The sequence below is a fragment of the Oncorhynchus gorbuscha genome, linkage group LG17 (genome assembly GCF_021184085.1).
Source record: "Oncorhynchus gorbuscha isolate QuinsamMale2020 ecotype Even-year linkage group LG17, OgorEven_v1.0, whole genome shotgun sequence".
In the NCBI taxonomy this organism is placed as follows: domain Eukaryota; kingdom Metazoa; phylum Chordata; class Actinopteri; order Salmoniformes; family Salmonidae; genus Oncorhynchus; species Oncorhynchus gorbuscha.
Window position 1 is genome coordinate 29457111 of NC_060189.1, and position 27208 is coordinate 29484318.

At 42.7% G+C, this 27208-nt stretch overlaps 1 protein-coding gene across 1 annotated transcript; it reads right to left on the bottom strand.

Moving 5' to 3' along the window:
• Positions 1-319: 319 nt before the first annotated feature.
• LOC124001729 (bone morphogenetic protein 4-like) lies at positions 320-13131 on the bottom strand. The gene is made up of 4 exons (XM_046308745.1): positions 12804-13131; positions 8207-8330; positions 7150-7514; positions 320-1992 (listed from the first exon to the last, which is right to left on the bottom strand). Exons 1-4 carry the CDS (start codon positions 12898-12900, stop codon positions 1127-1129), a joined length of 1452 nt encoding a protein of 483 aa, XP_046164701.1. The 5' UTR covers positions 12901-13131; the 3' UTR covers positions 320-1126.
• Between the last annotated feature and the right edge of the window lie 14077 nt (positions 13132-27208).

The window sequence follows — 27208 nt, forward strand, 5'->3', positions numbered from 1 at the left end:
ACAGTCGTGCCCCGAACGCTAAACCGTCGGAAACATTTGGATCACTTCTCAACTGTCTCCAACAATCAATTTCAACTATCCGCCCAGATGGCAATTGGATTAGCGAGTGTCAAACCACCCCACATGTTAAACTAATTGACATAAAAGTGGAATTTGAGCATGGTGTTGCCTATCCAAGTATCCCATGCCTAGGTCTATTTGGTCTCTAATTATAAGCATAAAAAGAACAAATGGCAAAAGGTGATCTTCAGCTTACAAAACAGCTATGTTGAGAAATTACTAAAGTCCTTTACTCAAGTGTGAATCAATCCAAGTTGGATAATGCCAGACCGAATATTATTTTATTTGGGAGAGACAGGGCATCAGAAAGATTCCTCTGTTATAATGAATTGCAACAATTACTGGAGTACATTTTCAAAAGTATCAGACCCAAACGTGTTAATACAAACTCATAAAAACAGTCATGGACCTTTGCTGTCAACTTTTCATTTTTCACAACCCATATTATCTGATAGATTTTTACAGTTATACATAAAAAAAAATCTAATTCTTACTCAAGGGACATATCTAATAAAATCATTGGTTTAAAGATCTATGTAAAGAGGTGAATTAAAATCAATGCACATTTCTGATTACTTCGATTGATTCATAACAAATCATTGCTGTGATAATTTCACACAGGGCTCTATTTAAGTACACAATTTGAGCTTCTTGTGATCTGCTCAAATGTAATATTGGAAGGCAATTTGTTTGAATTTTTTATTTTAAATGTATAATAAACGCAATAAATATTACCAGTAAATAAACTTTATTTTTATTTTTTATTTTTTTATACTAGTTTCTCATTTTAAAAACCTTATACAATCTAATATACATTATGAAAAGTTGTACAGCTTTTTATTTATGTTTAAAATAAGGACTCACTTTTATATGTAGATATAAATATATATATATATATATTTTGTCAAAATATATGATCATATTGTCAAGGAAACCAAAAAATTAGACAAACATACATCGCAACATAAAAGTTATAAATAAAAGGTCCAAGTGAACATTTTTGGGAGTAAAGTGGGGTCTTTTCTTAGCGTCTGTGCTGCCTGCCTAAAGTTGCCCATAGTCAGTGTTAGCGGCAACCGCACCCTTCCACTACCATTTCCTGGTAGTTTTTTAGGACCACCTTGTCGTGTTCGTCCAGGTAGAGCATGGAGATGGCACTGAGCTCCGTGGGCACGCAGCAGGCTTTGGGAATGTTGGTGTTCACAGAGTTCACCAACGTCTGCACGATGGCGTGGTTGGTAGAGTTCAGGTGGTCTGCCAGGGGGAAGGGGCACTCCCCATGGCAGTAGTATGCCTGGTACCCTGGGGGCGCCACTATCCAGTCATTCCAGCCCACATCGCTGAAGTCCACGTACAGCGCGTGACGGCGGCAGTTGCGGTTGCGCTTACGCCCCCGCTGCTTTGGGCTGCGCTTGGCCCGGCGCGTCAACGGGTGGCCCTTGCCGTCGTGGCCGAAGGTGACCAATAGGGGGCGTAGCTGCTCCCAGTCCTCCCCGGGTTCCTGGTGCAGTGAGCGGCTGATGCGCACGTGGCGGCCCTGGTGGCGCGGTGTCTGGTTGAGGTGCTGGACCTCCACAGCCAGCCCGTGGTTGGGCAAGCGCTCCCGTGTCCAACGCAGCACGGCGGGGCTCACGTCAAAGCTCTCCCAGCGCGAGGCGTTATGGCGAACCAGCCGCGTGTCCAAGAGCCGTGTGATTAGCTGCCCGGCCCGAGGGGGCTTCAGAACCTCGTACACGTTTATCCGGTGGAGCCCCTCCTTGTCCCCCCCGCTCCCCGAAATGGCCTCATCGATCTCCTGCCGGAACAGACGCAGCTCGGCCGACGAGAGCAGCTCGTCCTCTGGGATGCTGCTGAGATTGAAGAGGAAGCGCAGCGGGGTGGCCTCGCCATTTTTCGTCTGAAGATCCCCCGGATGAACCCGCTCCATGTGCTCTGAGAAAGAAAACCGGACACAGTCAATGTCAGCACTTTTATCAAGGGAGTCTGTACGAGCTGCCATCTTGACTGATGAAAGCATCTATAGGTTTGATTTAAGAGGTAATCCTTGAACTGAGTGAAGTGATCGCTTCAATTCAGAATCCAGTTAAATAGGAAAAACCTGTTGACCTAAGTGAGCTCTCAAAGGAAGGACCTTACATGACAAATATGGTAAAATATGAAAATATTGAATTTCCCTTCCCTTCACTCTTGTTACTATTTACTTGTTCCCTCCAAAACGATTACACCGCCGGTTGTTTAAAGCAGTTCCCTTTCGGTCAATTGTCAGTGTAACATGCTTTAACTATACTTCCTTATCTACCCATAAGGACCTTCCAGGACTTCCCACAATGCCTTTCTCTGAGCACTTTGATGAAACATGCATTACTTAGAGGGTGGTGATTAACGTACAGGAGCTACAGTATAAACATAGTAGAGGGTAGCTATTCCATGCAAAGTCTGCAGATTTCTGGCAAGATCACCATTGTTGGGAAAGGAATGTTGTGTCTACTATTTTTCTGCTCAATCTGGCCCTGTTATTTCACACCGAGGCCTTAATCTTACCCAGGTGGTTTGCATTATTAAAACCTGCTGTGTTTTTTGATTGGCTCTGCAGTTTGTTAACTGGGGACATTTATCATTTTCATCATGAATAATCATTACGGATTCCCACAGACAATCCTTTGGTGGTGGGGCAGCTAAGACTAAGTGGAGGCCTGAAAAACAGTTTTTTTTTTTTACCATAGCTCAAACGTGAAACTAACATGTTAAGCTTATCACAGTTTTCCTTCCATAGCTCTGTCATTGTAAACTTGAACTTGGTGCCTTGAATAAGTACAGTTGAAGTCGGAAGTTTACATACACTTAGATTGGAGTCATTAAAACTTGTTTTCAACCACTCCACAAATGTCTTATTAATTAACAAACTATAGTTTGGGCAAGTAGGTTATGACATCTACATTGTGCACGACTAGTCATTTTCCCAACAATTGTTTACAGATAGATTATTTAACTTTTAATTCACTGTATCACAATTCCAGTGGGTCAGAAGTTTACATACACTAAGTTAACTGTGCCTTTAAACAGCTTGGACAATTCCAGAAAATTATGTCATGGCTTTAGAAGCTTCTGATAGGCTAATTGATATCATTTGAGTCAATTGGAGATGTACCTGTGGATGTATTTCAAGGCATACCTTCAAACTTAGTGCCTCTTTGCTTGACATCATGGGAAAATCAAAAGAAATCAGCCAAGACCCCAGAAAAAAATTGTAGACCTCCACAAGTCTGGTTCATCCTTGGGAACAATTTCCAAACGCCTGAAGGTACCATGTTCATCTGTACAAACAATAGTACACAAGTATAAACACCATGGGACCACGCAGCAGTCATATCGCTCAGCAAGGAAGAAGCCACTGCTCCAAAATCGGCATATAAAAGCCAGACTACGGTTTGAAACTGCCCATGGGGAAAAAGATCGTACATTTTGTAGAAATGTCCTCTGGTCTGATCAAAAAAAATATAACTGTTTGGCCATAATGACCATGGTTATGTTTGGAGGAAAAAGCCTAAGAACACCATCCCAACTGCGAAGCACAGGGGTGGCAGCATCATGTTGTGGGGTGCTTTGCTGCAGGAGGGACTGGTGCACTTCACAAAATAGATGGCATCACGAGGATGGAAAATTATGTGGATATATTGAAGCAACATCTCAAGACATCAGTCAGGAAGTTAAAGCTTGGTCGCAAATGGGTCTTCCAAATGGACAATGACCCCAAGCATACTTCCAAAGTTGTGGCAAAATGGCTTAAGGACAACAAAGTCAAGGTATTAGAGTGGCCATCACAAAGCCCTGACCTCAATCCCATAGAAAATGTGTGGGCAGAACTGGAAAAGCATGCGCGAGGAAGGAGGCCTACAAACCTGACACCAGCTCTGTCAGGAGGAATTGGGCATAATTCCCCCAACTTATTGTGGGAAGCTTGTGGAAGGCTACCCGAAATGTTTGACCCAAGTTTAAATTGTTTAAGGCAACGCTATCAAACACTAATTGTGTGTATGTAAACTTCTGACCCACTGGGTATGTGATGAAAGAAATAAAAGCTGAAATAAATCATTATTTCTACTATTATTCTGACATTTCACATTCTTAAAATAAAGCAGTGATCCTAACTGATCTAAGACGGGGAATTTTTACATGGATTAAATGTCAGGAATTGTGAAAAACTGAGTTTAAATGCATTTGGCTAAGGTGTATGCAAACTACCGGCTTCAGCTGTATCTTATTGCTTTGTAGTGATCCTAAAAAATTGACTAAATTGAAGCGGTATATAATGGAATTTATATAACAAACAACTTAGTTTGAGCTTATTTATCCAGCTCAAAAAAGTCTCCAAGCATGTTATTAGCATAGTTTGACAGTGGGAAACAAAACACCCAAAGAGAGCAGTAGAAACAGATCTTCAAGATAACACACACACACATTGCATCATAGACAGGCGGCTGAGCCTCCTTGTGCCTGAGTGGCCTTGGTGCTGTGCTGTGCCGTGTTAGACAGTCTGTTAGACAGGCCCCATTAAGGCAGACTAATCCCTACTCCCCTGAGGGCAGACATGTTCTTCTTCAGCCCTTCAGCTCTGCCTGCTCGTCCATCCACTACACTCGACTACTGTCACACAGTGTTTGATCTCTGGATTACACAAGACAAATATCTGATTTAAAGCACATACTTTATCCACATATGTTATGGGAAGGTCCTTGTTGCACATAAATAGCCTACATGTTTACCTCTCTTTCCCTCAGTTTTACATGAAGCCTGTTTTTAAAACTGTTCTTTCTGACCGAGCTATCCATTTTACACTTAAATCTTGTATAGTTGTCAGTATACACTTAGCATCCATGCTAACATATCGCTCTTACACAAACTGTGGATAACCAAGGAGCGTGAACGTTTCAATGTTAAAACATTTAAACAAAATTAGGATCTTTAACTTTAAGAACATTTCATTCACAGTGCAGCCGGCTCACCTGCTCTTTCTCTTCGCTAATGATGCGAGAAAGTGTTCAGTCTCCGGTCTGTTGTGTGTAGAGTATCCTAGCCTATTCATTGATGATAGGCCCTGCTTTACTAAAGTTGCAAGCCAAGAAATGTCAAAATATATCATTTCACTGCGAGATACACAGTTGAAGTCAGAAGTTTACATCCACTTAGGTTGGAGTCATTAAAACTCGTTTTTCAACCACTCCACAAATGTCTTGTTAACAAACTATAGTTTTGGCAAGTCGGTTGGGACATATACTTTGTGCATGACACAAGTCATTTTTCCAACAATTGTTTACAGATTATTTCACTGTATCACACAATTCTAGTGGGTCAGAAGTTTACATACTAAGTTGACTGCCTTTTAAAATGCTTGGACAATTCCATAAAATGATGTCATGGCTTTAGAAGCTTCTGATAGGCTGATTGACATCATTTGAGTCAATTGGAGGTGTACCTGTGGATGTATTTCAAGGCCTACCTTCAAACTCAGTGCCTCTTTGCTTGACAAAAACTCAGTTTAAATGTATATGCAAACTTCGGACCTGTAGCTTTTGATTGGTGATAGATCGGCCTAGTGCACGGTTCTGACTCCGTCTGCCTGGTGGCCAACCTGCTGTGCCCCTCACCTCTTTCTCTGTCCCTTGCTAGCTAGCTATGAAAAATGTGAGTGTTTGTGTTCTTGGAAGTACGGAAACAAATCAGTCCCCCCAGTTCCAAAAATACAGGAGTATATTACTAGCAGAAGATGTTTTTCTTCTTTCTACTAAATGTCTTGGTAAGTCACGGTATTTAATCAACTTGAAAGTACGTTTTTTTTAGGAGAGAGTGGTCAGCGTGCAGGCAGCTCAAGATTATTTGATTGACAGTTCTGGTCGCCTGGTGAAGCGGCATTCCTTTACAGAGAAGTGGTGCTTCAAAACTATCTCCAGAGAGGATTTTGTGTCTGCACTTAAAAACAGTAGTGTACCTTTACAGAGAAACAAACATGCCGTAGTCGATGCGCTTTCAAGGGTATATATAGTTGTGGTAGATATAACCATTACTCTGTGTTGTGAATTGACGTGGAAATGTATGATTTTTTTTCTTATGGTTTTAACGATAAGTTAAGAGTTTTCACTCCAGCTCTCCGGAGTTCTCCAGTCTGCTCTGCTCCCAGTGCACACATTGTTGGCAGGAGGGACTTTATTTAGAAGGCTACAGAGAAGCATTAAAGATAATTGCATGTGGAGGAAGGTCCCTCTTAAAGGGCCCTAGCTCCATCTTAACTGGTGGAGACATGAGAGAGAGGCACACTACTGCTGGTCAAGGGCTTTTTTTAAGCCCTTGTGCTGGGTGGGGTGAGAAGTGTAACTCAATAATATGATGGTATGCTTTTCCTTGAGCTGCTAACCAAACACACGGCTGGCTTTGCCGGACCGCAGATTCTCTCAGGAGTAGGGGAACTTGTCTGACTGAATTCTTGCCCCCTCTTTGGCCACCATTTTGTGACCACATCCTTAGATTTCATAGTTATGTTAAAGGTGGGAGGGGATGTCTTACATTTATGTTTAAGTGGTGTAGGAAATGTCAGATTTTCCAATATTTTTTTTCCGATGAGAGATGGGGATTCTTTGCTTACGGGTCCACACCCAGGCTAAAACAAAATAGTTTTGGGAGATATGTGTTGTTGCCATCACTATTGTAATGTTATTGAATGGGGATGGATTGTTGATGTCCAGAAAATAAAAATGGTTCAAGATTATTTTTTAGGGAAGGCAGTGCTTCATTCCAAACCATTTGCTGTTTCGGGTGCTGGTTGGCCAATTACATTGACTTACAGTAGATTTTCTATACCGAGCTCTGTACAGGAATTCTATAATGGGGCATACGTCATAGACATGCACTGTAACTGTACACTATGAAATATGCACCTTTCCCATACTTATCAGAGGAAAGGTTAGATCACATCTGGATATCCACATGTACTCAAAATCTACGCAGATCGCTCTGATCAATATATCGATTAGGTTTGGGACATAGGCCTGGGCCCCTCTGTACAGACAGACATTTACCCACTCACTCTCTCTTTACCTTCGTGGTGGAAGCCCCTCACGGTGTTGGCGCGGCTAGCCGACCTCTCAGGGTACTCAAAGGCGGCATCATGGGCACCGGCCTCCTCGGCCTCACCCGACTGCAGTCGGTAGAGGTCCAGTAGGTAGCGTGGCACGGTGGCCGAGCGGCTGGGCCGCGGTCGCCTCTGCAGCCCAAACATGTGCAGCAGCGTGGCCTCAAAGTCCCGCAGCAGTTCATGGCTCTGACCAGCAGTCCGGCTCTGCAGGCCCGGGGCTTTCTTCTTCCCTTCCTCAGGTATCAGACTAGCATGGTTGCTCTCTCCCAGCAGGACTTGGCATAATAAAATGACCATCAGCATTCGATTACCAGGAATCATGATGTCTCTGGGAAAGCAAAGACAGAGTAAAAATAAACAAGTGGTTGGTAGAGGGAGGGAGTTTAAAAGAGGACATGGAGTGTGAGAGAGGGAATAGAAAGGAGACGGTTATAAAGTGCCATTCAACATTTGTCTACCCTTCCTAAATCTCCTCCTTTTTCTAACATAACCTCCACCCCGTAGGACCCTTGACTAATGTTCTCACTGTAAATGTCCTCTAATTGGTTATAATTGTCCTGTCTGGCTTGTTTACAGTAAAATGGCCTCCGATCAGATATCTTCCCTATGCAGTTTCTCTGGAGACATCCTCCAAGAGTTAACAGCTGGTTAAAAACACAGCTTTTTGAATGGAATCTGGGGGCCATTATTGTTACCCTCTCTCTCTCCCTCTTCCACTATGATTAGACACATAGGAGAAACAACCCTGGGGTCAAAGCAAAGTCTTAATTCGTTAAGTAGCCGAGTCACTCATAAGTCTGACCCAACCAAGGAGTCAAAGGACCATGTGCCGCACATTCCACCAACATTTTCTCTGTAAAAGTGAGATTAGACGCTTTTCCTTTTCACTAGTGCCATAGTTATTTAATATTAAAAAATTATGACCAACCTCAAATCAATGTTCTGAGAAAAAGGGAGAAATGCAGAAAGCTGTGGCAATGGTGTCACATGGCATGAATTGAATAAGCGTGGTTCACTTACCGACAGAAAATAAAGCATGGGAAAACAGTCCATGTTTGTTGGGAGCCAGCAATGGACGCGTTCCTCAAGGAAATGTTACGTGGTGCTGGGGGGGCTGCTTGAGAGCGTTGGAGTGACCCTGTTCCTGAAATTTGCAGAAGAGAAAAGGGACATTGTAGTCATTGTAGTCTAGCCAGCGTAGAGGAAAGTACTTCTGGCTTTGACTTAACATGTATGTATGTGTGTGTGTGTGTGTAACCCAGTCTCTCTTTAAGGATTTTCACACAGACACATGGGGTAAAAGGTTACGCTAATGTTCTCTTTTCTGTAACTGGCAAGTCAGAGCAGGGAAACCGACTAAGAGCAGTTCCCAGAAGTTTGATGCCTTTTCAGACACCACAAATGAAATCAAACAGAAAATGAAACAGCAAAAACACTTCATGTAACAATATGATTTTTAAATGTTCTACGCCATAATCTTCAGACTTGAGCAGACATATTTGTTAAAGAGATCAAGCCACAACACCCATCCACACTCCATAAGCAATTTGTCTGTCAATTGAAAAACAATATTGTCTTGCTGTTTTTTTGAGGTTGTAGGATCAAGTCATTGTAGAGAGCCCACATTTACATAAACACTGCCATGTCTATGCAGAACACACAGCCAGGCAGACAGAGTAGATGGACCCTCTCTTGTCCTCCCTCCTCATTAAGGCCAGCTATCAGATGGTTCATGATAGCTCTGTATTGATTAGTAGTGAATTAATCTGCATCCCAATGGCCTCAACATAAGAGACCAAAAACGCTTTTTCAAGAAACTTAAAGAGCACCACCCCCCCCCCAACCTGTGTAAGCACCCATCAAAAAGAGACCCCCCCTCGGTCCTCCCACCCTCCTTTCCTCAGTTGTCCTGAGATATGTGGAGCCGCTGATGACAGGCCTGTTGCTCTGCTCTTTGACCAGACAGGCATCAATAGGCCCAAGGCCAACCACTATGGACTCAGCCAAGTACTAATGCTTTTCTATATGCTGTCCTCCCTGCAAAAGTGTAAGTTAGACATACTATATGTACCTACACACCATCTTTATCTTTAGAACATTGAAGATCATTTTTATACTGTAGTCTCAAACCTGTGTGATACGAGTCTGTTGCACCTGGCGGTTTGTTTTCCAACCTGATCAAAAGCATTATTTGCTGTGTGAATGTTTTTATGTACCGGTATGTTCATGTATTTTTACGCTGCACAAGAGTAGCCTTTCGGAGATGATAAAGAGCTATTGAATTGAATAGAACCTTGTTTTTCCAGACCAGCCAGACTTCACACGAATTTGCCACTGCAGTATATTAACAACAAGAATCGTGTTATCCAATACAATTCACTCCAGATTGTCACGGCGAGGCAGTTCTAGAACTGAGACAATTCTCTCCAATCCCTCTATACACAGTGTTCTGTCCAGTAGATGGTTTACGCCCATTCTGTGGATCTATGACATCACAACAAGAGGGACTTGGCCCTAATGAATCTCTTGCTTAAACACACATTACTGAATCACACTAATAAAATTAACGAGTGTTTGTAAAATAGGGCCTGGGCAAACAGTACCACAGAGCAGACACTCCGACTCAATGGGTGAGAGCGACTCTGAGCATTTCGTCATCAGTTTGGAGCCCATTCCACTGGAACTGGACCAAGCGCTACAACAGCAAAGATGCACATTAACATCATGTCCACACTCACTGTGTGTGTGTGTCCGGGTTCATATCTCAGTGTTTATCTTTTTCCCTCCATGGCTCACTGTGCATGTAATCAAGGAAATCTTTTCACTTTTTTTGTAACAAAATTAGACATTGACCTTTGTGCGACCTTGTGTTCTTGGTCGTGACACAAGGTCCTGTGTTGTGTGAGTGCTGACTGGTGTGTATGTGTGTGTGTGTGTCTGCCAACCCGTGAGAACCATGGCGAAGAGGCAGTAGGGTTCTGAAAATGATCAGCTCTATTACCCATGGGGTGGAGGGATAACGTGTGTGTGCATCTCTGACAACAAACGCTCATTGTGCCGAGAGGGCCTCTCCCATGATTACAGCGATTCAGACCGCTAAAAACAAAACAGTGACTACAGAACTTCTTACAGAGCCACGTATTAAGTCTGTGTATTCCCCAAGTATGTTGACAACCTACGGCAGGTAGCCTAGCAGTTAAAGGCGTTGGACCAGTAACTGAAAGGTTGCTGGTTCCAATTCCTGAGCCGACTAAGTGAAACATCTTGATGTGCCCTTGAGCAAGACACTTAACCCTAATTGCTCCTGTAATTCGCTCTGGGTAAGAGCACCTGCTCAATGAGTCAAATGTCAAATAAAATGACTGTGCCAGCTGATCTAAAGAGCATATAGGGATGTAACCAACAATGATGCTCATCACATTTCTTCCTCGTTCTGCTCTTATTGTAATAACCACTGTATAAGAGGGTGTCTAAAAGGATAAATAACTATATGATTGAACCCTTTTGTGTTGTTATTCAGCTCATCAGCTGTGAGGCAGGCCTAAAGTAGCAGAGAGGGACAGTCTAGGAGAAAGTGTAAAATTCCAAGTCTGAGTTTTGAACCGAACAAGGGACAGCGCCATATTTTGCAATGAATGCATTGTTGCCCAGGGTGCAATTAAGCCTGGGCAGTTTGCTTCCTCTGGTCTGGCATAGTCCTCCTCCCTAGGCCTTTATTTGACTCCTCTCCCCTCTCTTTTTCTCTCTCTCCCTCTAACCAGAGATAATGTGATCAGACTATGCACATGGCCCTTTAGATGTGTTTCCTGAGGAATTTGACAGGGGGGGGGGCATTAAGTTCAGCAGTATTCATATCCCATGTTTCTTTTTTGTACAGTGGATTTTTTAAGAATCATTTAAAAACCATGGCACACTCGATAGGGTAGGTATATACTTGGTTGAAAGTAAAGCCTGAACTTATTGTCAGAAATGAGTAGAGCTGTGTACAAGAACAGCAGCAGCATGGTTTTGAAGACAGTTCAAAGACAACAAATGGATATTTCCAGTTATGTCTCCAATCGCAGTCAATAATTATCAGTTGATCTGTCAAATTAGTGTTTTATATTTTAACATTCTTATCAGTTCATTAAACATTAGTGGTTTTCCCCATTGAAGTTGTAATGAAAGTGAATGGCCATATCTTTAGGGCCAAGAAACAGTTTGATGTGACAGCAAAGTTATTGAAGCTTGTGCCAAGGCGGGTTCATAGTTCATCGTTGAATGATAAATCTAAAACCGCTAATGATCACATTTTGTATTCATCCCTTTTTTCGTTTGTGATTCTTCTTTTTTAAGCTATAGGCCTAAGCATCGGTCTGTTTGTACTTAGCAAAGAGGCCAACTTCTCAAAATTAAGAACAGATACGTTTACTCTTACTGTCAGCTCCATGCCCAAATCCGCTCTTAGAATTACTTGCTGTAAACTGTGGAATTCTGGTGGAGCCATTAGTCATCAAGTCATTAATTCAAACAAACGAGTAATGTAATGATTGAACAATTTGGAATAGGCTAGTGTAAGTGGATGCAGATTGAGCAGTGCGAAGGTAGGCTACATGCGTCGAAGAGGTCAGTTTGAGTCTGTAGTCCTGTAAACCTGCTGTCCCTCATTGTATTAATGAGATTTTCTACAAAAACGTCTAAATTAGATAGGCTACATAGACTTTTATGAATTTGTGTGTGTAAGCCATGTGTTTGTAGTAGCGGTATAGATTTTTTTTAAATGGTCGTATCATTGCTTCGTCCTACGTTTCAATTACATTTTAAAGCCAGGCATTTGTTCTTAAATAACCATTGGGTATCGAAATGATAATCAAATTTTTAAAAATTTTAAATAAGTTTTTAATTTGAGAAATTTAAAATAGCCTAATTGAACTGAGGAACGTCGCTAAATTTACGCATGGAAGACCAGTGTCTCTTTGTCCAAGGGTGTCTAATCAATATAGGCTTTAAAAAAAGTAGGCTTCGACTATAGGCCTACATATGGACTCAGTCCAAAATCTGACAAATCAGTAACAACCTAGAGATAAATGTTTTGATGAAAAAACAGGTAGCCATTCCAAACGGTTACAAAATAGGAAATACGCGCACAATACTGTTCGTGCAGGTGTCTAACCCAGAGCCAATTTGTCAACAACCACACAAAAAAATCTATTTATGCAAGTTACAACAGTTAAAAACTCAAAAAGTAAGTATTCGTAACATTCTTTAACAGAAAAGTGCCTCATTAGTCGTTTTGTTAAACACTTTCTGACATCATTGTCCTAGTATGCGTCAGGGTATACCTTAATCAATGTATTTAACTTCGGATCAAATTATTTTCATGAAGTAGCTTCAGTAATCCGATTAAATGCAATAGGATGAATTTAATGTTCAGTATCACGAACATGATACTTTGTTGATGGGCTAACATTCTCAATTATGCTATTTCAATCATGTAAATGGCTTTAAATTTGTTTTTAAATGTGGCCCGTCTGAGCCTTCTGCAATTTTGTAGCCTAATCCCGTACGGTACTTGGATAGATGTAATGTTATGTCAATTTATCGACATGCTACAGATATGAAGTTGAGCGTGGCTTACCATCAGTAGGGGTACAGGTAGTATCCTCGAGAAAAGTAAATATGACAAAAGAAAGTGTGAGCTCTCCACACGCAATGGAAGTCCAGGTGTAAAGCATGTACTGCAAACGCCGAATTAATTTACGGAGAGGTACGGTGGTGCTTTCGGATCATTAATTCCTTAACGACCACTCTAAAAAAAACAAGAGGCGAGACGATGGCCGGAGACCGAAGCCGTAGATGTATGAAGCAGCGTATGTTTGCAGCGGGGTTCCTATCTCCAGAAGTTCACGAGGGCGGAACACTGCGAGGACAGGCGTACTCTCCAACTGATCATGCATCTATTGCCCCTTGCCGTTTTTATGTGTCCGCCCTATTTAGCCTTCATGCCTCCTCCTACCCCCTCTACTCCCTCCACCCCCACTACGCCCCATTCCGCTGTTTCAAACACCTAAGATAAACCCCCTCCACTCTCGCTCGAAGAGAAACACATTATGCGCAATATGTTTCAGACTAATAATGAGTTGAAACTTTCTAATATTATTTTTTAATATTAGAAATTTAGATCTGTAATTTGTCTGAAATATGTAATACAACATTGCTACCCTGCTAATTATTCAGATACATGTTTAATGCCAAACCTTTTAGTGCGTTCTGTTTTAAAAGCATGAGCGCGTTATTATGTTTTGACTGCACCTGGTCGACACACCACCTCACATAGCCTAAATTGTCCATTCAATATGTATTTTTTGACTGATGTGCGCGGAGCTGCATGAATACACTTCAACTCCACATTAGACCCATCACAGAGCTAATAACGGCACAATTGCGCGTCCATTACGCCTTTCTATTTCTTCCTCAATCTCAATGTCTTTCATTGCCAATGGATAAACTATCTGTTCCCTTTCCTCGGTTTATCTGTTACTGTGTTCCTATGGAAACGATCATCTGGGGTTCAAGGAAGCTTTTTTCACAGGTCTTCTAAAATGGTTTTGAAATAGGCTACGTTATTGGACTACCGTGTGGAGTGACAAAATGTGCGTGCCATGGACAGTGGGATAGGAAGTGTCTTGTTACATTTTCACCTGAATATTCACCTGAATACTCCTTTCAACTTCTTCTTCCAAATATTCCACATATTAAGAAACCCCCAGACAAAATGAATGAAAGCTTGTAAGATGGTGTGATCATTTAAAAAAAATGATGTAGGCTACCTCACATTAAAAACTCCATGGTTGAAAAATCCTTGTTGACTGGGTAATTGTTAAACAAGTGTTGCTGCTACACCTTACCCCACAGCCCTTCAGTAACAGTTAAGTCTTTAAGACACATATTTTTAAGACTACGGGGCAGAGAAATTGGCAATAATTAATCTTAAAGCCTTAAATCTGATCTGGATCTCTCTGGTTCTCTGGCCGGGGTCACGTAAGCATCCTGAGAAATGTACTCCTAGTGAGGGGATTAGGCTGAGATTGAACAGTGGTCTAAACAGGATACGCTGGCGAGAGAATCTAATGCAAATGGCCGCCGTTGTTTCTCACGCCGTATTTACTTTAGTTTCCCCTGTAGTCATACATTAGTCGACCAAGTGGTTTCTGTTGGCATGCCGTTGACTTTTGCCCAGTTATTACATATTGCCTTGTATGCATCCAGTGTCTTGTGGCTTTGTATGTAAAGTTTATTGCACTGTTAGATAATGAATGTCTTGCCTCAGACATAAATCTCCATGCGAAGTGGTTATGCACATCTGCAGCTAATCGGTGCAGTAAGCTGTGTTTTTGGGACATACTCAGAGGGCTGTGGGATTCACTCAAGATACTTTTTGAAGAGGGAGTGTTTCAGATGTTTTCGGAAGATTGGCAGGGACTCTGCTGTCCTAGCTTCAGGGGGAAGCTGGTTCCACCATTGCCAGGACAGAGAAGAGCTTTGACTGGGCTGAACGGGAGCTGACCCCCGTAGAGGTGGGATGGCCAAGAGACCAGAGGTGGCAGAAGGAGTACTTGGGTTGGGGTGTAGGGTTTGAGCAGAGCCTGAAATTAGGGAGGGGCAAATCCCCTTGCTGCTCTGTAGGCAAGCACCATGGTCTTGTATTGGATGCGAGCTTCGACTGGAAGCCAGTGTAGTGTGCAGAGGAGTGGGGTGACATGGTAGAACTTGGGAAGGTTGAACACCAGGCGGGCTGCGGTGTTCTGGATAAGTTGCAGGTGTTTGATGGCACAAGCAGAGAGCCTAGCCAACAGAGTGTTGCAGTAGTCCAGACAGGAGAGGAGAAGTGCCTAGATTAGGACCTGAGCGGCTTTCTGTGCGCCGAAGGGTCGTAATTTACAGATGTTGTAGAGCAGTGGTCACCAACCTTTTCTGAGTAAAGATCACTTTCCAAATGAATGCTGAGATCTACTGCTCAGAGGAAAAAAAAGATGACTTAAAATACACTATGCAACATTAACCCATTAAAAATAGTTCTGTGGCAATGAGGTTTGTTCAGTAGGCTAGATGCCCAATATATTATCACTGCATATTGACTATGCTTGAATTGCCCTGCCAATGTTGTTCTTCTCAGACCATTTAGAAATTATGTCAGCCAATTCATGTTGAAATTATATTTTAAATTGTAGATATATGATCGCAGTGGTATTACTCGGTATATGATCACATTTGTTGTATTACTTGTGAGGCACAGTTTAACATAATGATTGGCTTTTGATTAGATTTTACTGGACTGATGGCCTGCATCTAATGGTCAGTCTGTGGGGAGGGAGCAGCAGAGAAGCTGCCTCTCATCCGACTCACCGACCTTCCACTCACTCTCCCTCCTTCCGCTGAGAAAAGGGTGACACAGTCTTCCAGTTGATGGCGAAACTCAAGTCACACTGCATTATTTCTACCACATGCGCCAATTCATGTTGTTACTCTTATGACCAGAGAAAGGGAAATATTCCTTGCTGTTAAAAAAGACACAAGCTGCCAATATTAACAACTATCTGATTGGCCAGAGGTAGGTCTATAGGTGCACTAGATTTGCTCCCTGGGCCTGCCGGGTATGCACAGTTCTACCTTCAGGCACATGAAATGGTTCAAAATGGGAACACTCCCTTCCCGGCGCTAGGGATGCTGAATCAAGTACACCTACCGCCAACAGCTCCAAAAATCAAATGTAAAATCAAATTAAAAAATATAAAAAATAGGAACGCAAGACTTTATCGTTATTGTTTTTTACAGAAATGTTCGGTGATCGACTACAAATGCTTTGGAGATCGACCAGTCGATTGCAATCGACAGGATGGTGACCACTGTTGAAGAGCATGAACCTGCAGGAGCGAGTTACTGCTTTGATGTTTGAAGAGAATGACAGGGTGTTGTCCAGGGTCACGCCAAGGTTCTTTGAACTCTGGGAGGGGAAAACTGTGGAGTTGTCATCCATGATGGAGAGGTCTTGGACTGGGCAGGCCTTCCCCAGCAGGAAGAGCAGCTCCGTGCATTATTTGTGAATGATTTCCTCCTTATGCACGGGCTCTTCCAGAACATTTGACCTGTTTGGGATCAACCCTATCTCCGAAACCTTTCAGCTTGATGAGTCAATCAAGTGTATCACACAATAACACAAACTGATGAAATGCAGACAAGCATGCTTGGAGAGAGGAAACAAAAGAAAATAAAGTAACCCCATTCCTTCAGTTGGCAGGGAGAGTGGAGAGAAGTGGAGGGACTAGATATTCTGGTTCCACAGGGTTCAGATGACCATAGGGATCCTCGATCCTCCCACTCGGGAGGGATAAGAGCTTTGCTGGGGTGGGATTTCCCCACAGTACAGGCCTGATGGGGCTGAGGGCACCTGGCTGTGGGTCTTTAATGGAGGTCCACTCCCAGGCATTGACCGGGCTTAGCCCCACTGAGCCCCATTAGATCCCTCTGAGATTACCAACCCTAGGTGGTTCAGCCCTACAGGCACTGGCTGAACCATCACCCATGGCACAGTCAGGGAGGGGACCGCAGTCAATTTACTCCCCCAAACTGATGTGGAAAATACCCCATTAGCCATACTTTGTACTTTCTGTTCTTTATAAAGATTGGTCATGCTTGTTTTTACTTTTCGCTTATTGCAGTAGCATTCCTCTTTTTATGTGAGCATGCTGAGCTGAGTCATCAGGTGGCATCTGCCATTGGGCAATTGAAAAGGTCAACAGTCCTGTGCCGGTGCTTTTGGTGAGAGAGTGGATGATTTCACCTCCACGTCTATGAGTCTCTAAATCCCGCTTGGAGCCACTCACCTGTGAACGCCAGCCCATAATCAACAGGAGCTCAAAGGTAACCTGGGAGTGCAGACCCCTGGCCCCGTGTCATAACACACCTTAGTTTTCTCTTTCTTTTTTTCAGATGTTTAGTGAAGTATTCACTAGTGCAGACACGTGCCATGGCAATTGATCAAACATAGCTTTCACTATAGGTCCCAGGCTTCTCCCTGGAACATTCTTCAACCAAGCCATCTCCTATTTCTGGGTAATGGTCTGTGCTACAGCGCGTTTGGCCAGTAATCCCTTAACTCAACCCATGGATCTGAAAGCCAGTAAGTGGCGGGAGGGGTTAAAGGGAGGGAAAGAGGGTGGTGGTGAGGAGTTGAGGAGGGATTGCACAAACTATTTTAATCCCTATAATGGAATTGGCATGTAAACTCATGAACGTAGAAGTAAACACAAAGAAAATGAAGAGGGATGGATGTTGGATTGGTTAGAACAAAGAGAGGTCACTGCCTCTTCCGGCCTGTCTACTTCAGCTGAAAAACACTGTTTAATAAACACCATCAGTTTGCTTTTACACGGAATGTTGAAGTTTTAAGTCACGGTTAAATGTTTTATCCACGTGAATGTAAATTTGAAGCTATAGTTTTAGCAAGAAAGCCTTATTTTGATAAACATCTTTCCATCGTCGAGCTAACGTGGAAAATGTTTTCCCCTTGAGGTCACTTGCACTGAATAGAATTTGGAATTTTGAAATCCTAAAGGTTTCGATGACATGCAAGTCAAAAGAAAGTCAAATTAAATGTTTTGTCAGAAATCGAACAGATGCTTCAGCTTGTATTGTTAAAAACATTTTTTTTAAAGTATTGTAAGTGTTTACCGAAATACCCCAAAATATCTTATAGCCCCTGTTACACCCAATGTTCAACAGTCAAACTCGGGTACCACAGGCTCCATTAGAGAAAGCATCAGTGACACTTCAGTCCTTTGTTTGTGACTGAACTTGGGTCAGTAGATGATTGGAATCGTTTGCCACTCTTTTGCCAAGTGAGTGACAGGTCTTTAATGTCCCTCCATCTCCTGTTGTCGCTGGTTCAAAGCTCCTCCATGCAGATGTTATCAAAGGCAACCGCTCAAGTGAGTGGCAGCCCTAGCCTTTTTTTAGGTCCGTCTCTCAGTGCAGAGGGATGAGACACTTTTGCCACAACACTGTCCAGACCCTGGCTGAGTGGGGCAACGCCTGATGCCAGAGCTCCAGTGAGCTTTGGAGACTTTCTCAATGGATTAAAAAGCTTTTTTTTATCAGGGCCTTGGATTGGCGCTTAGAGATACCTCTTTAATCAGAGAGGGGAATTGAAATGGCCAAGACTTGAGGTCCTAAGAGCCAGAGCTAAGCCAAGAGGGAGTAGAACAAACAGCCCAGTGAGTCCTACTGTTCTGTAATAAAGAGCCATGGTGTTATTGTCCACTGTGGAGTAGAATAGACTGGGATAGAGGGGAGTAAAGTAGAATGGAGTAGCTAGCATAGCTTAGAACACAGATTTCCTTGTGACCACTGCCCTACACGGTGCAGGATCTCTGGAGTATCCTAGTCAGTCAACCAATCAACTTACTTAAAGGGTCTCATAGTCAACCAATCAGATTTCCTAAGAGAAATAACTCAGCACAAAAAGCTGTTCATACATCCAGCAGAATTGACTCGCTGACAAAAGCTAAGCAGAGTTCCATTCCAAAGGCAAAGTTTTCCTAATCGAATTACCAGAGGGTCACAGACCATCAAAAGTAAACATGGCACTTGACTTTTGACCTAGAGCGCCAGCAGAACAGCAATGGCAGCAGGTAGGACGTCTTAAGTAACTGAACTTCAGTGAGTTCCAGGAACTACGGTATTGATATACTCTACACTAAATCTATGTTATAGTTTTAAGCACTGGCTGTGGAAAAGCATATAATCTTTAGAATCCAAAATAGACCGTGGACCAACCCCGTGGACCTTTCAGCGACTCAAATTGGTTGAGTAAGATATTACATGAAAGCTAGTCAGTTCATACTCCCTCTTTCTGTTCTGTCTCCCTCTTTTTCTTGTTCTCTGCATATTCATTTTTACTGCACATCAATGGCCTAAAGCCCCCTGAACATTTTAGGCCATCGAGAAGCTCTTAAGTGGATGAGCGAGTGTTAACTATGTCTTTTCAAACCTTGACATTTAATACTCTGTATAAATCACTCCGGGGACCTGTTATTCTTTCAAGAATGTAACTACATACTTTCAAATAAAACTTGAAAGGGCCCAGCAAGTTTTAAAACGCAGTGTGCGCTCCTAAGATGGCAGGAAGGAATTCCAAGCAGTCCGAATATGCTAACATCCCAGTGTGGGCGAACCGTGGGCAGGAAGATGGGACGCAAAGCAGAGAGGAGAGAGAGGAGAGGAGAGGAGAGGAGAGGGGAAAGAGGAGAAGATGAGAGGAGAGGAGAAGAACAGCAAGTTGGGTCATCATGGATATTGGGATAGGACATGGAGGTCTGCTCATATGAACTTGCTCCTTCCATCTGTAGGGGACCAACCCTCTGTCAATTTAAACCGGGCCTGTCAAACTCATGGGCAGCACCAGGAACGGTTCCATTTTTATTTTCATGGGTTTCAGTGTTCAGTTCCCTGCTGAAAACACCCCCGGCATAGATCAGCATTAATTTCAAGATGGTCCATGATGGTATTTGCTGGTCTGTGCTGGTTGCCCAGCATGGTCGAGCTGGTCAAGCTGGTCTGACAAGCGTGATCTGTCTGGTTATGCTGGTTTACTAGCATGGTCTAGCTGGTTTTGCTCGTGGCCTTTGATGTCATTTGGACATGGGTGACCAGTCATCTCTGTGCTTTGGACACATACAAGCTTGTGCTGGTGATGCTGGAATGTTGATGACCCAGCTGGTCCATGCTGGAGTATGCTGGTCATGCATGGTCTAGCTGCTTATGCTAGTCTGATCACGCCCACCGATATCATTTTTCCCAGCATGCTCTATTGCAGTTCATTTTTGTAATTGTTTGTTTCAATATATGTTTTGTTTATTGTGTTTTTCCATGTACATTGATGGATTAATTAATCTTCTGCTACACAAGATCAATAACATACATGTTTCTAAACTAATCCAATCTCTTAGTTGGATTTATTGCACCCCTTACTGAAATGGCTGTTCCAGTTGAGCTGGTTTGGGTAGTATCATTTATATATTTGTCTAGCCCTGGCAGTCACTCTGAATGCATATTGTGGGTGAAGAAAAGTTCCAATTGTTGGATATCCCTTCTCTGGCTGGATTCCAATAGGAATGAAACATCACTTTGCAAGCCAGTAGGATCCAAGATAGTACATTTAATTCCTTGGAAGTTGTGGGAACGTACAGCTTTGGTTTCCTATTGGTTCTGGGAACAAAGCCATACACTAAGTTTCCTGACCGATAAACCAGAAAGTGACATTTTTCCTTGTTCTGGGAACGTACATTTTTAGACTGCTACAAGGTTCTGAGAACACTTTATTATGGTTCCCTGAAAGTTTTCCTGGGATGTTTTATTCATGTTCTGAGAATGGGAATAATAGGTTATTTGGAGGTTTTTAATCTTCCTTAACTTTCACTAAAGGTTTCAATAAGACTTCAAAACACTTCTAGCTTAGTTTGGGTTAACTGTTTCGAACTCCAAGCACAGATAGGGCACATGGAAATTAATTTGCTTTGGCATTAATCATGCAAATACATGAAAAAAATGATAATGGCACGGCGTCATTGAGATTCAAACCGTATAATCTTCTCTATCCATGGAATTAGTCCACTGTGCCACCAGGATAGAGCTAGCATGCAAAGTGGTTCTATTTAGCCTGTTCAAACAGACCCCATTTCAAAGGAAACAAGCACTCATCAAGATTAGGGGTGGCCAATTAGTAGGCTCGGCCAACACACCTGAACACACTTCACAAGATAGGGGATAGAGAGAGTTTTGTTGACGCTGATAGAGGAATGTATCATTTTTTATAATACTAATGTTGTCTTGTGGTTTATATGGAAAGTTTTCTTCATGTTCGGAGAACATGACTTTAAATAGAACCATGAGGAACACTGTAGGAAATGGTTTGCTGAAGTACTGAAATTGCCAGAGAATAAGGTTTTTTCTTAACGCCCTCGAAACAATTTGAAAAAATCACTTTAAATAGAACCATGATGAAACCTGGTGGAAAGGTTATGCTGAAGTATTGACATTCCCACAGGAGAACATTCTTTCTTTACATTCTCTGAACTATTTGAGAACATTTCCAATGTCAAACCAGTTGGAGAATGTTTCTAGAACATTACCACATTTTAAAAATAAATTTAACCATGTTTGAACTTTTAGGAAACATTGTGTTAAAGTATTGAAATATCAAGAAAATAACATTATTTTGTCAAATTCCTTAAATATGCTGAGAATGTTCCAAAGCCAAGCAAATATCTTGCACTATTTCTAGAATGTTGTGGGAAGGTTGTGTGCAAAATAGCCATAGGACAACCTCACCCGCACCAATCTTATAGAAACATATGGTTCTCAGAAAGTTATCTGTTAGCTGGGATGTGACGATGCTGGTTTTGCTGGTGACTAGCTTATGCACCAGTGTCCAGAACACAGTGAAGGCTGGTCACCAGCAAAACACAGTGAAGGCTGGTCACCAGCAAAACACAGTGAAGGCTGGTCACCAGCAAAACACAGTGAAGGCTGGTCACCAGCAAAACACAGTGAAGGCTGGTCACCAGCAAAACACAGTGAAGGCTGGTCACCAGCAAAACACAGTGAAGGCTGGTCACCAGCAAAACACAGTGAAGGCTGGTCACCAGCAAAACACAGTGAAGGCTGGTCACCAGCAAAACACAGTGAAGGCTGGTCACCAGCAAAACACAGTGAAGGCTGGTCACCAGCAAAACACATTGAAGGCTGGTCACCAGCAAAACACAGTGAAGGCTGGTCACCAGCAAAACACAGTGAAGTCTGGTCACCAGCAAAACACAGTGAAGGCTGGTCACCAGCAAAACACAGTGAAGGCTGGTCACCAGCAAAACACAGTGAAGGCTGGTCACCAGCAAAACACAGTGAAGGCTGGTCACCAGCAAAACACAGTTAAGGCTGGTCACCAGCAAAACACAGTGAAGGCTGGTCACCAGCAAAACACAGTGAAGGCTGGTCACCAGCAAAACACATCGAAGGCACCACAAAAAATGTTGTGAAGACTGGTCACCAACAAAACCAGCACCTATGCTGGACCAGTGGTCTATGCCGTTTTTTTCCAGCAAGGTTATCAGGCCTCAATAACAGATTCAGTGACCTGCAGATTTTGAATAGTTGAAGGGATGAATGCTGACTGCTTTTGACATCTTTATTATCACCCTTTGTTCTGGTTCTGTCAGCAAAGTTAGCAAGACACTGCTGCTAGATACATCAACTTGTGGCTTGGCTCACTGTCTAATGTGCGTTGTTGTATACTTATAACATTCTTGATATGTCTAACGTTTTCTGTAAGATGATCGTGGAATGTGAAAATTAATATTGGCAAAACTGCATTGAGAGAGACTATGTACACATCAAGTTTCTATTTAGTTACAGATCATTCATTTTTCTGTCAACCAGAAAACAGAGACATTGTGTAAGCAGCTGGCGGTGATTAATCGGGGGCTCGACGGATATATCAAAACAGTAGTAAAAGCAATACATTTATTAATTTATAAGGAGTGACTGAGTTGTTTATCAAACTTGCGGTCTCCAGCTTGGATATTTGTTTAATCAAATTGGTTTGTAATGTCAACATTGCACGACAGCTTTATTTGAAAGACTGAAAAGGAAATATATGTCATATACTGTGTAAAGTGTGTATTTGTGTAAGTATAGCACTGTTACAGGGTGTGTTTCATATGCTGCAGGTCCTCTGCAAACTATACCATTATTTGATAAGAAATTGTGCTATGAAAATGAGGTTCGACCGCCAAGTCAGCTAGAAGTAAACTATTCCCCTCCGACACAATTAAATGGAAAGCCTTAATCCACCATGAGAAAGGGACTTGGGTTTGTCAAGATGTAAAGTCCCCATAGCTAGGCCTCAGATGTGGATGACTCACACGTGACATCACAGTTTACAGTCGGATGCCACACTCGGGGTGCCCAACCTCATGCTTGGAATTTTGTGGAGATGTAGGTGGTCAGGCGATGAGGTCACCGTGCAGCTAAGGGCTTTGGGAAACGCCATAGCCTCTTGTTTGGGATCCGCTGTGCTTCCGATCTCTCCGTGGGAACCAATGCCCTGCATATGTGTGCCATGGAAAAAGCACTGTAAGTAGAATGGAGTCCCAGGCCCCCAGGTTCCACCCAGCACTACATAATTAAACAAGGAGGGAATTTTACACACTTTAAAGAGAGTCCCTCTCCACTTTACTTTGGGCCAACAGCGCGTAATTGCTTTTGCTGGAAAAGCTGAAGTTTTGGGGAGCGGTCTAAATATCTTGGTGAAACTGGTAGCAACAGAGCTCTCCATGTAAGTATGGGTCTGTTGAAGTTGTTTGGGAGGAGAACTTTCAGATTAAAGCACCAAGGGACACACACACTGATTTGCCCTTGAAAGCAACCAACTAAACACATCCTGCGACTGCCTATAGAATCTACAACTAGATTTTTAAATGCATAAACATGCACCCTACTTTTATGGGACTGCAGGTTTGTGACATTCTAAGTAAATGGGGAGTTGTTGGAATGTATGGGGTTGTGGGAGGGGGAGGCCAGGGGTTCACAATAATTCCCTTTTGTAGGATATCCTATGATCTTTTTCTGGATGGCTGACTGAAAAGTTAATTTCTAGCTGGTAATTGTAGGTTATTTTGCCCTATGAGTGCAATTTCAGATTTGATAAACGAGTCCCTTTGGCAGTGCAGCGTTTATTTTCTGTGGGTTGATTTGAGAGCTGCAGCTCAGGGGTGGGATCCAGTCTACCCCACACGTCTGCCTGCCTGCTTGAGTCTAACCTGGGGCATGGCACCCTGACAGACAGCTCAGATCCCTACTGTAGTGTGGAGTTCACCCCACAGCACTAGAAAGGTTTCAAGTTTTAAGGTGGTTACCGTGAGTTTAGTTATGTTATAAGTGCAAATGTGTATAAGTCGCTACTGACTTTTTTCCAGTTTTATTTACGATGCTTCTACTGTATGTGATTTCTTCAGCCTCCATGTTTAAATGTATTTATTGCAATAGGGTATGCTATGACAATTGGTCCACCTCCAGTTTATTTTGTTTACCTAGTAACGGTGTCGGTTAAAACCTCTTAAACTCTGACCCCCTCTGGTGGCATTTTCTAAACGACACATAATATTGTATACTACCCTCATAAAGTACATTTTGGTTTTAAAACTATAAACACGTGCTTAGTACTCTTAGACAGGTAAGACCTGTGGGATTCAGATAAAAGTGTCAAAAACAATGTGACTACCACAGAGGCCGAGATACAGCAGACCAAACAAACCTGAAATGTAACGTTTTTTTATTTGGAGGGTTGGAGTACCCCCAATTGTCCCCATGTTGAGGAATAAGTGATTTGAAAGGCTTTAGATAAAACATGTCACCAATTACTGTTCCCAAAACAATAACCAATTCTCAGATCATTTACCTAATGGTGGTGCTCTAAACTTGCACAAATTCCCCCTTTCCATGCGTACTAAATATTTAGACATTTGATGACATTGCATACATCTGATTTTAAATCTGTGGTTAGGGGGGCACTTTGCAACCTGAGCTGAAGTGTGCTGAGAAGCCCTTAACATCATGGTTTAGTCACATTACCTGTAAATCACAGTCAAAATCAGCATGTTGCTGAACATTTACCACAGAATGAGTCGTAGAGCTGTCATGCCACACAATGTAAAATCCCAGAATGTTACGTTGGTCATCCTAATGAAGCACAACCGCAAAAAAAACATGAAAACATTTCAGAAAAAACGTAAACCTTCAAGTGATGCATTGTAGTTTTCCTCGTCAGGCACTCAGTGCTAATCCGCCTGGCTAACTCAAGCCACATTTTCTGCTCTCTGCACTTTCACAGTGGTCCCTGGGGCTAGTTGACATGACACAAATTTTCTGCTGTCAATAAAAAGATAAATAAATTATAAAATGGTGATTTCAAAATGACTCACAAGCATTAGGCTTGTTTTATTTTTTAATTTTATTTTTTAAAACTGTTAGACCCTTAAGAGGGCTGCAGCTAGAAATCATGTACTTTTACTATGGCAGCGGCTGAGGGGCCTGGGAGCAGGTGTGTGTGTGTGTGTGTGTGTGTGTGTGTGTGTGTGTGTGTGTGTGTGTGTGTGTGTGTGTGTGTGTGTGTGTGTGTGTGTGTGTGTGTGTGTGTGTGTGTGTGTGTGTGTGTGTGTGTGTGTGTGTGTGTGTGTGTGTGTGTGTGTGTGTGTGTGTGTGGACTAATAGGTTTATGTACTATATGCCTTATCTGTGCCAATAGATTCACCATGTCTTCTGCTTTTCTCCTTGCTTTTTCAGCTTCATACATACAATTTCAAGACACCCCTTTCCCTATGTGTTATTTCATGGCAATACTAAACAATTTGGATGAGTTGAAATAATCCCAGGACTCTGGATAAGGTTCACAGCACAGGGAGTAGAGATAGGATACCATGCTGGATGAAATTATGAACAGGCTATCCAATCTTGGATCCTCCTTTTAAGAGTTGGAAACACCTCTCCCCATCATGTTTTATTGTGTTGTGTTCTCTAGGTCTCCGGTTCCACTGTAACCAACACCTCCTATCCCAATCTGCTTTTCCTCCCTTGGTGCCACGGGTGTGAAAACCGGAAAGCCCAAACCTCACCGTGTGGTCCTCCTGGTCACTGTGGCAACCGTTCAAACATGGCAGCGGTTGGTGCTGGGTTAACTGCCAAATGTGTTGCATTGCTCCATCGGTTACCCCTCCAGTACCTTTGCGCCATCAGTGGGGAGCCTGAAACACAGCAGGGAAGAGGAGGTGAGACGAGAAGGATGGATAGGAGGGGGGAAAGGGGGCAACCCAGGACCTTCTCTGAGGTCTCCAACCCACCACGTGTACGCTGGTTGGATCCAGAACACACCAGCGTTCCCCATGGTGTCTCTCCCAGCACGGCTCCAGCTGTTAGCAGCTTGTAAAACAACAAAAAAAACGTTTTATGACAGTGTATCTGTTATTTATTTATCACTCCTGAGTAAGAAACACAAGCAATTAGCTACAGTACACACAGTCTCCTGGCAGAGAGAGGGACGAGCTGCCAGGTTTCAACCACAAGATGACTTTCCACCACTGAGGCCTATTCGTCAAAGCAGCTCGGTCAATTAGCCTTCTTTCTTAACAATTGACCAGAGGTAACCAAGGGAGATGCCTGCTTTCCTTTAATCCGGCTCAACTTCCAGATACAGCTAAGTCTTTGGTATATTTTCAAGGAGATACCAAAATAGTGAAATTAACCTCAATTTGAGATCTCTGAGACTGGTGTTGACAATACATCAACAGAAACGCCTCTGCTGGCCTTAAATGGAAATGAGGCTTGTTTCCGTTAGGGAAGCACAGTAATATGCTGTTTACGTGGTTATTTTTGACTTGATTATTTGTAACTCCACAGTGTTTTAGGACATTCTTCCATCTATTGGGCGTTAGCCGTTGTTGTTATTGCCTGCATCTGCTGAAAACCAAACAATGGGGGGTGGTCACCTTTCATCATGGTATGATGGGAATGGGAATGTATTTGGTAATGGGAAACGGTACAACAGCTTCGTGAAAAGTGACATCATTTGCTTTTAAACTTGTTTTCGGTCCGTTTGCCAGGGATGAAGCAAACCATCTGTGGCTGCTGGAGGGGGTCGTGGCTTTGGGGTATGGTTCAGTCCACTTTTGTTTACATGCCTGTGTTTTGTTTGGGTTTCAGGGCAATTTTTCGAGATGCGTGTTGCCTGACTGTCATTTCACAGTTATCGTGGTAGTTTAAGGGGTTCGCTGAATGACGAGGTGGAGAATAGTTGGATTCACAGACACAGATACTTTGGAGCTAAGGTCACTGAGAGCTGATCTATCCTCAAACAACTGTCTTTTTCTAAACTCTGCCCAATACTGTTCTGCAACCCCACACAGACACACAGACAGACACAGATAACTGTACAGA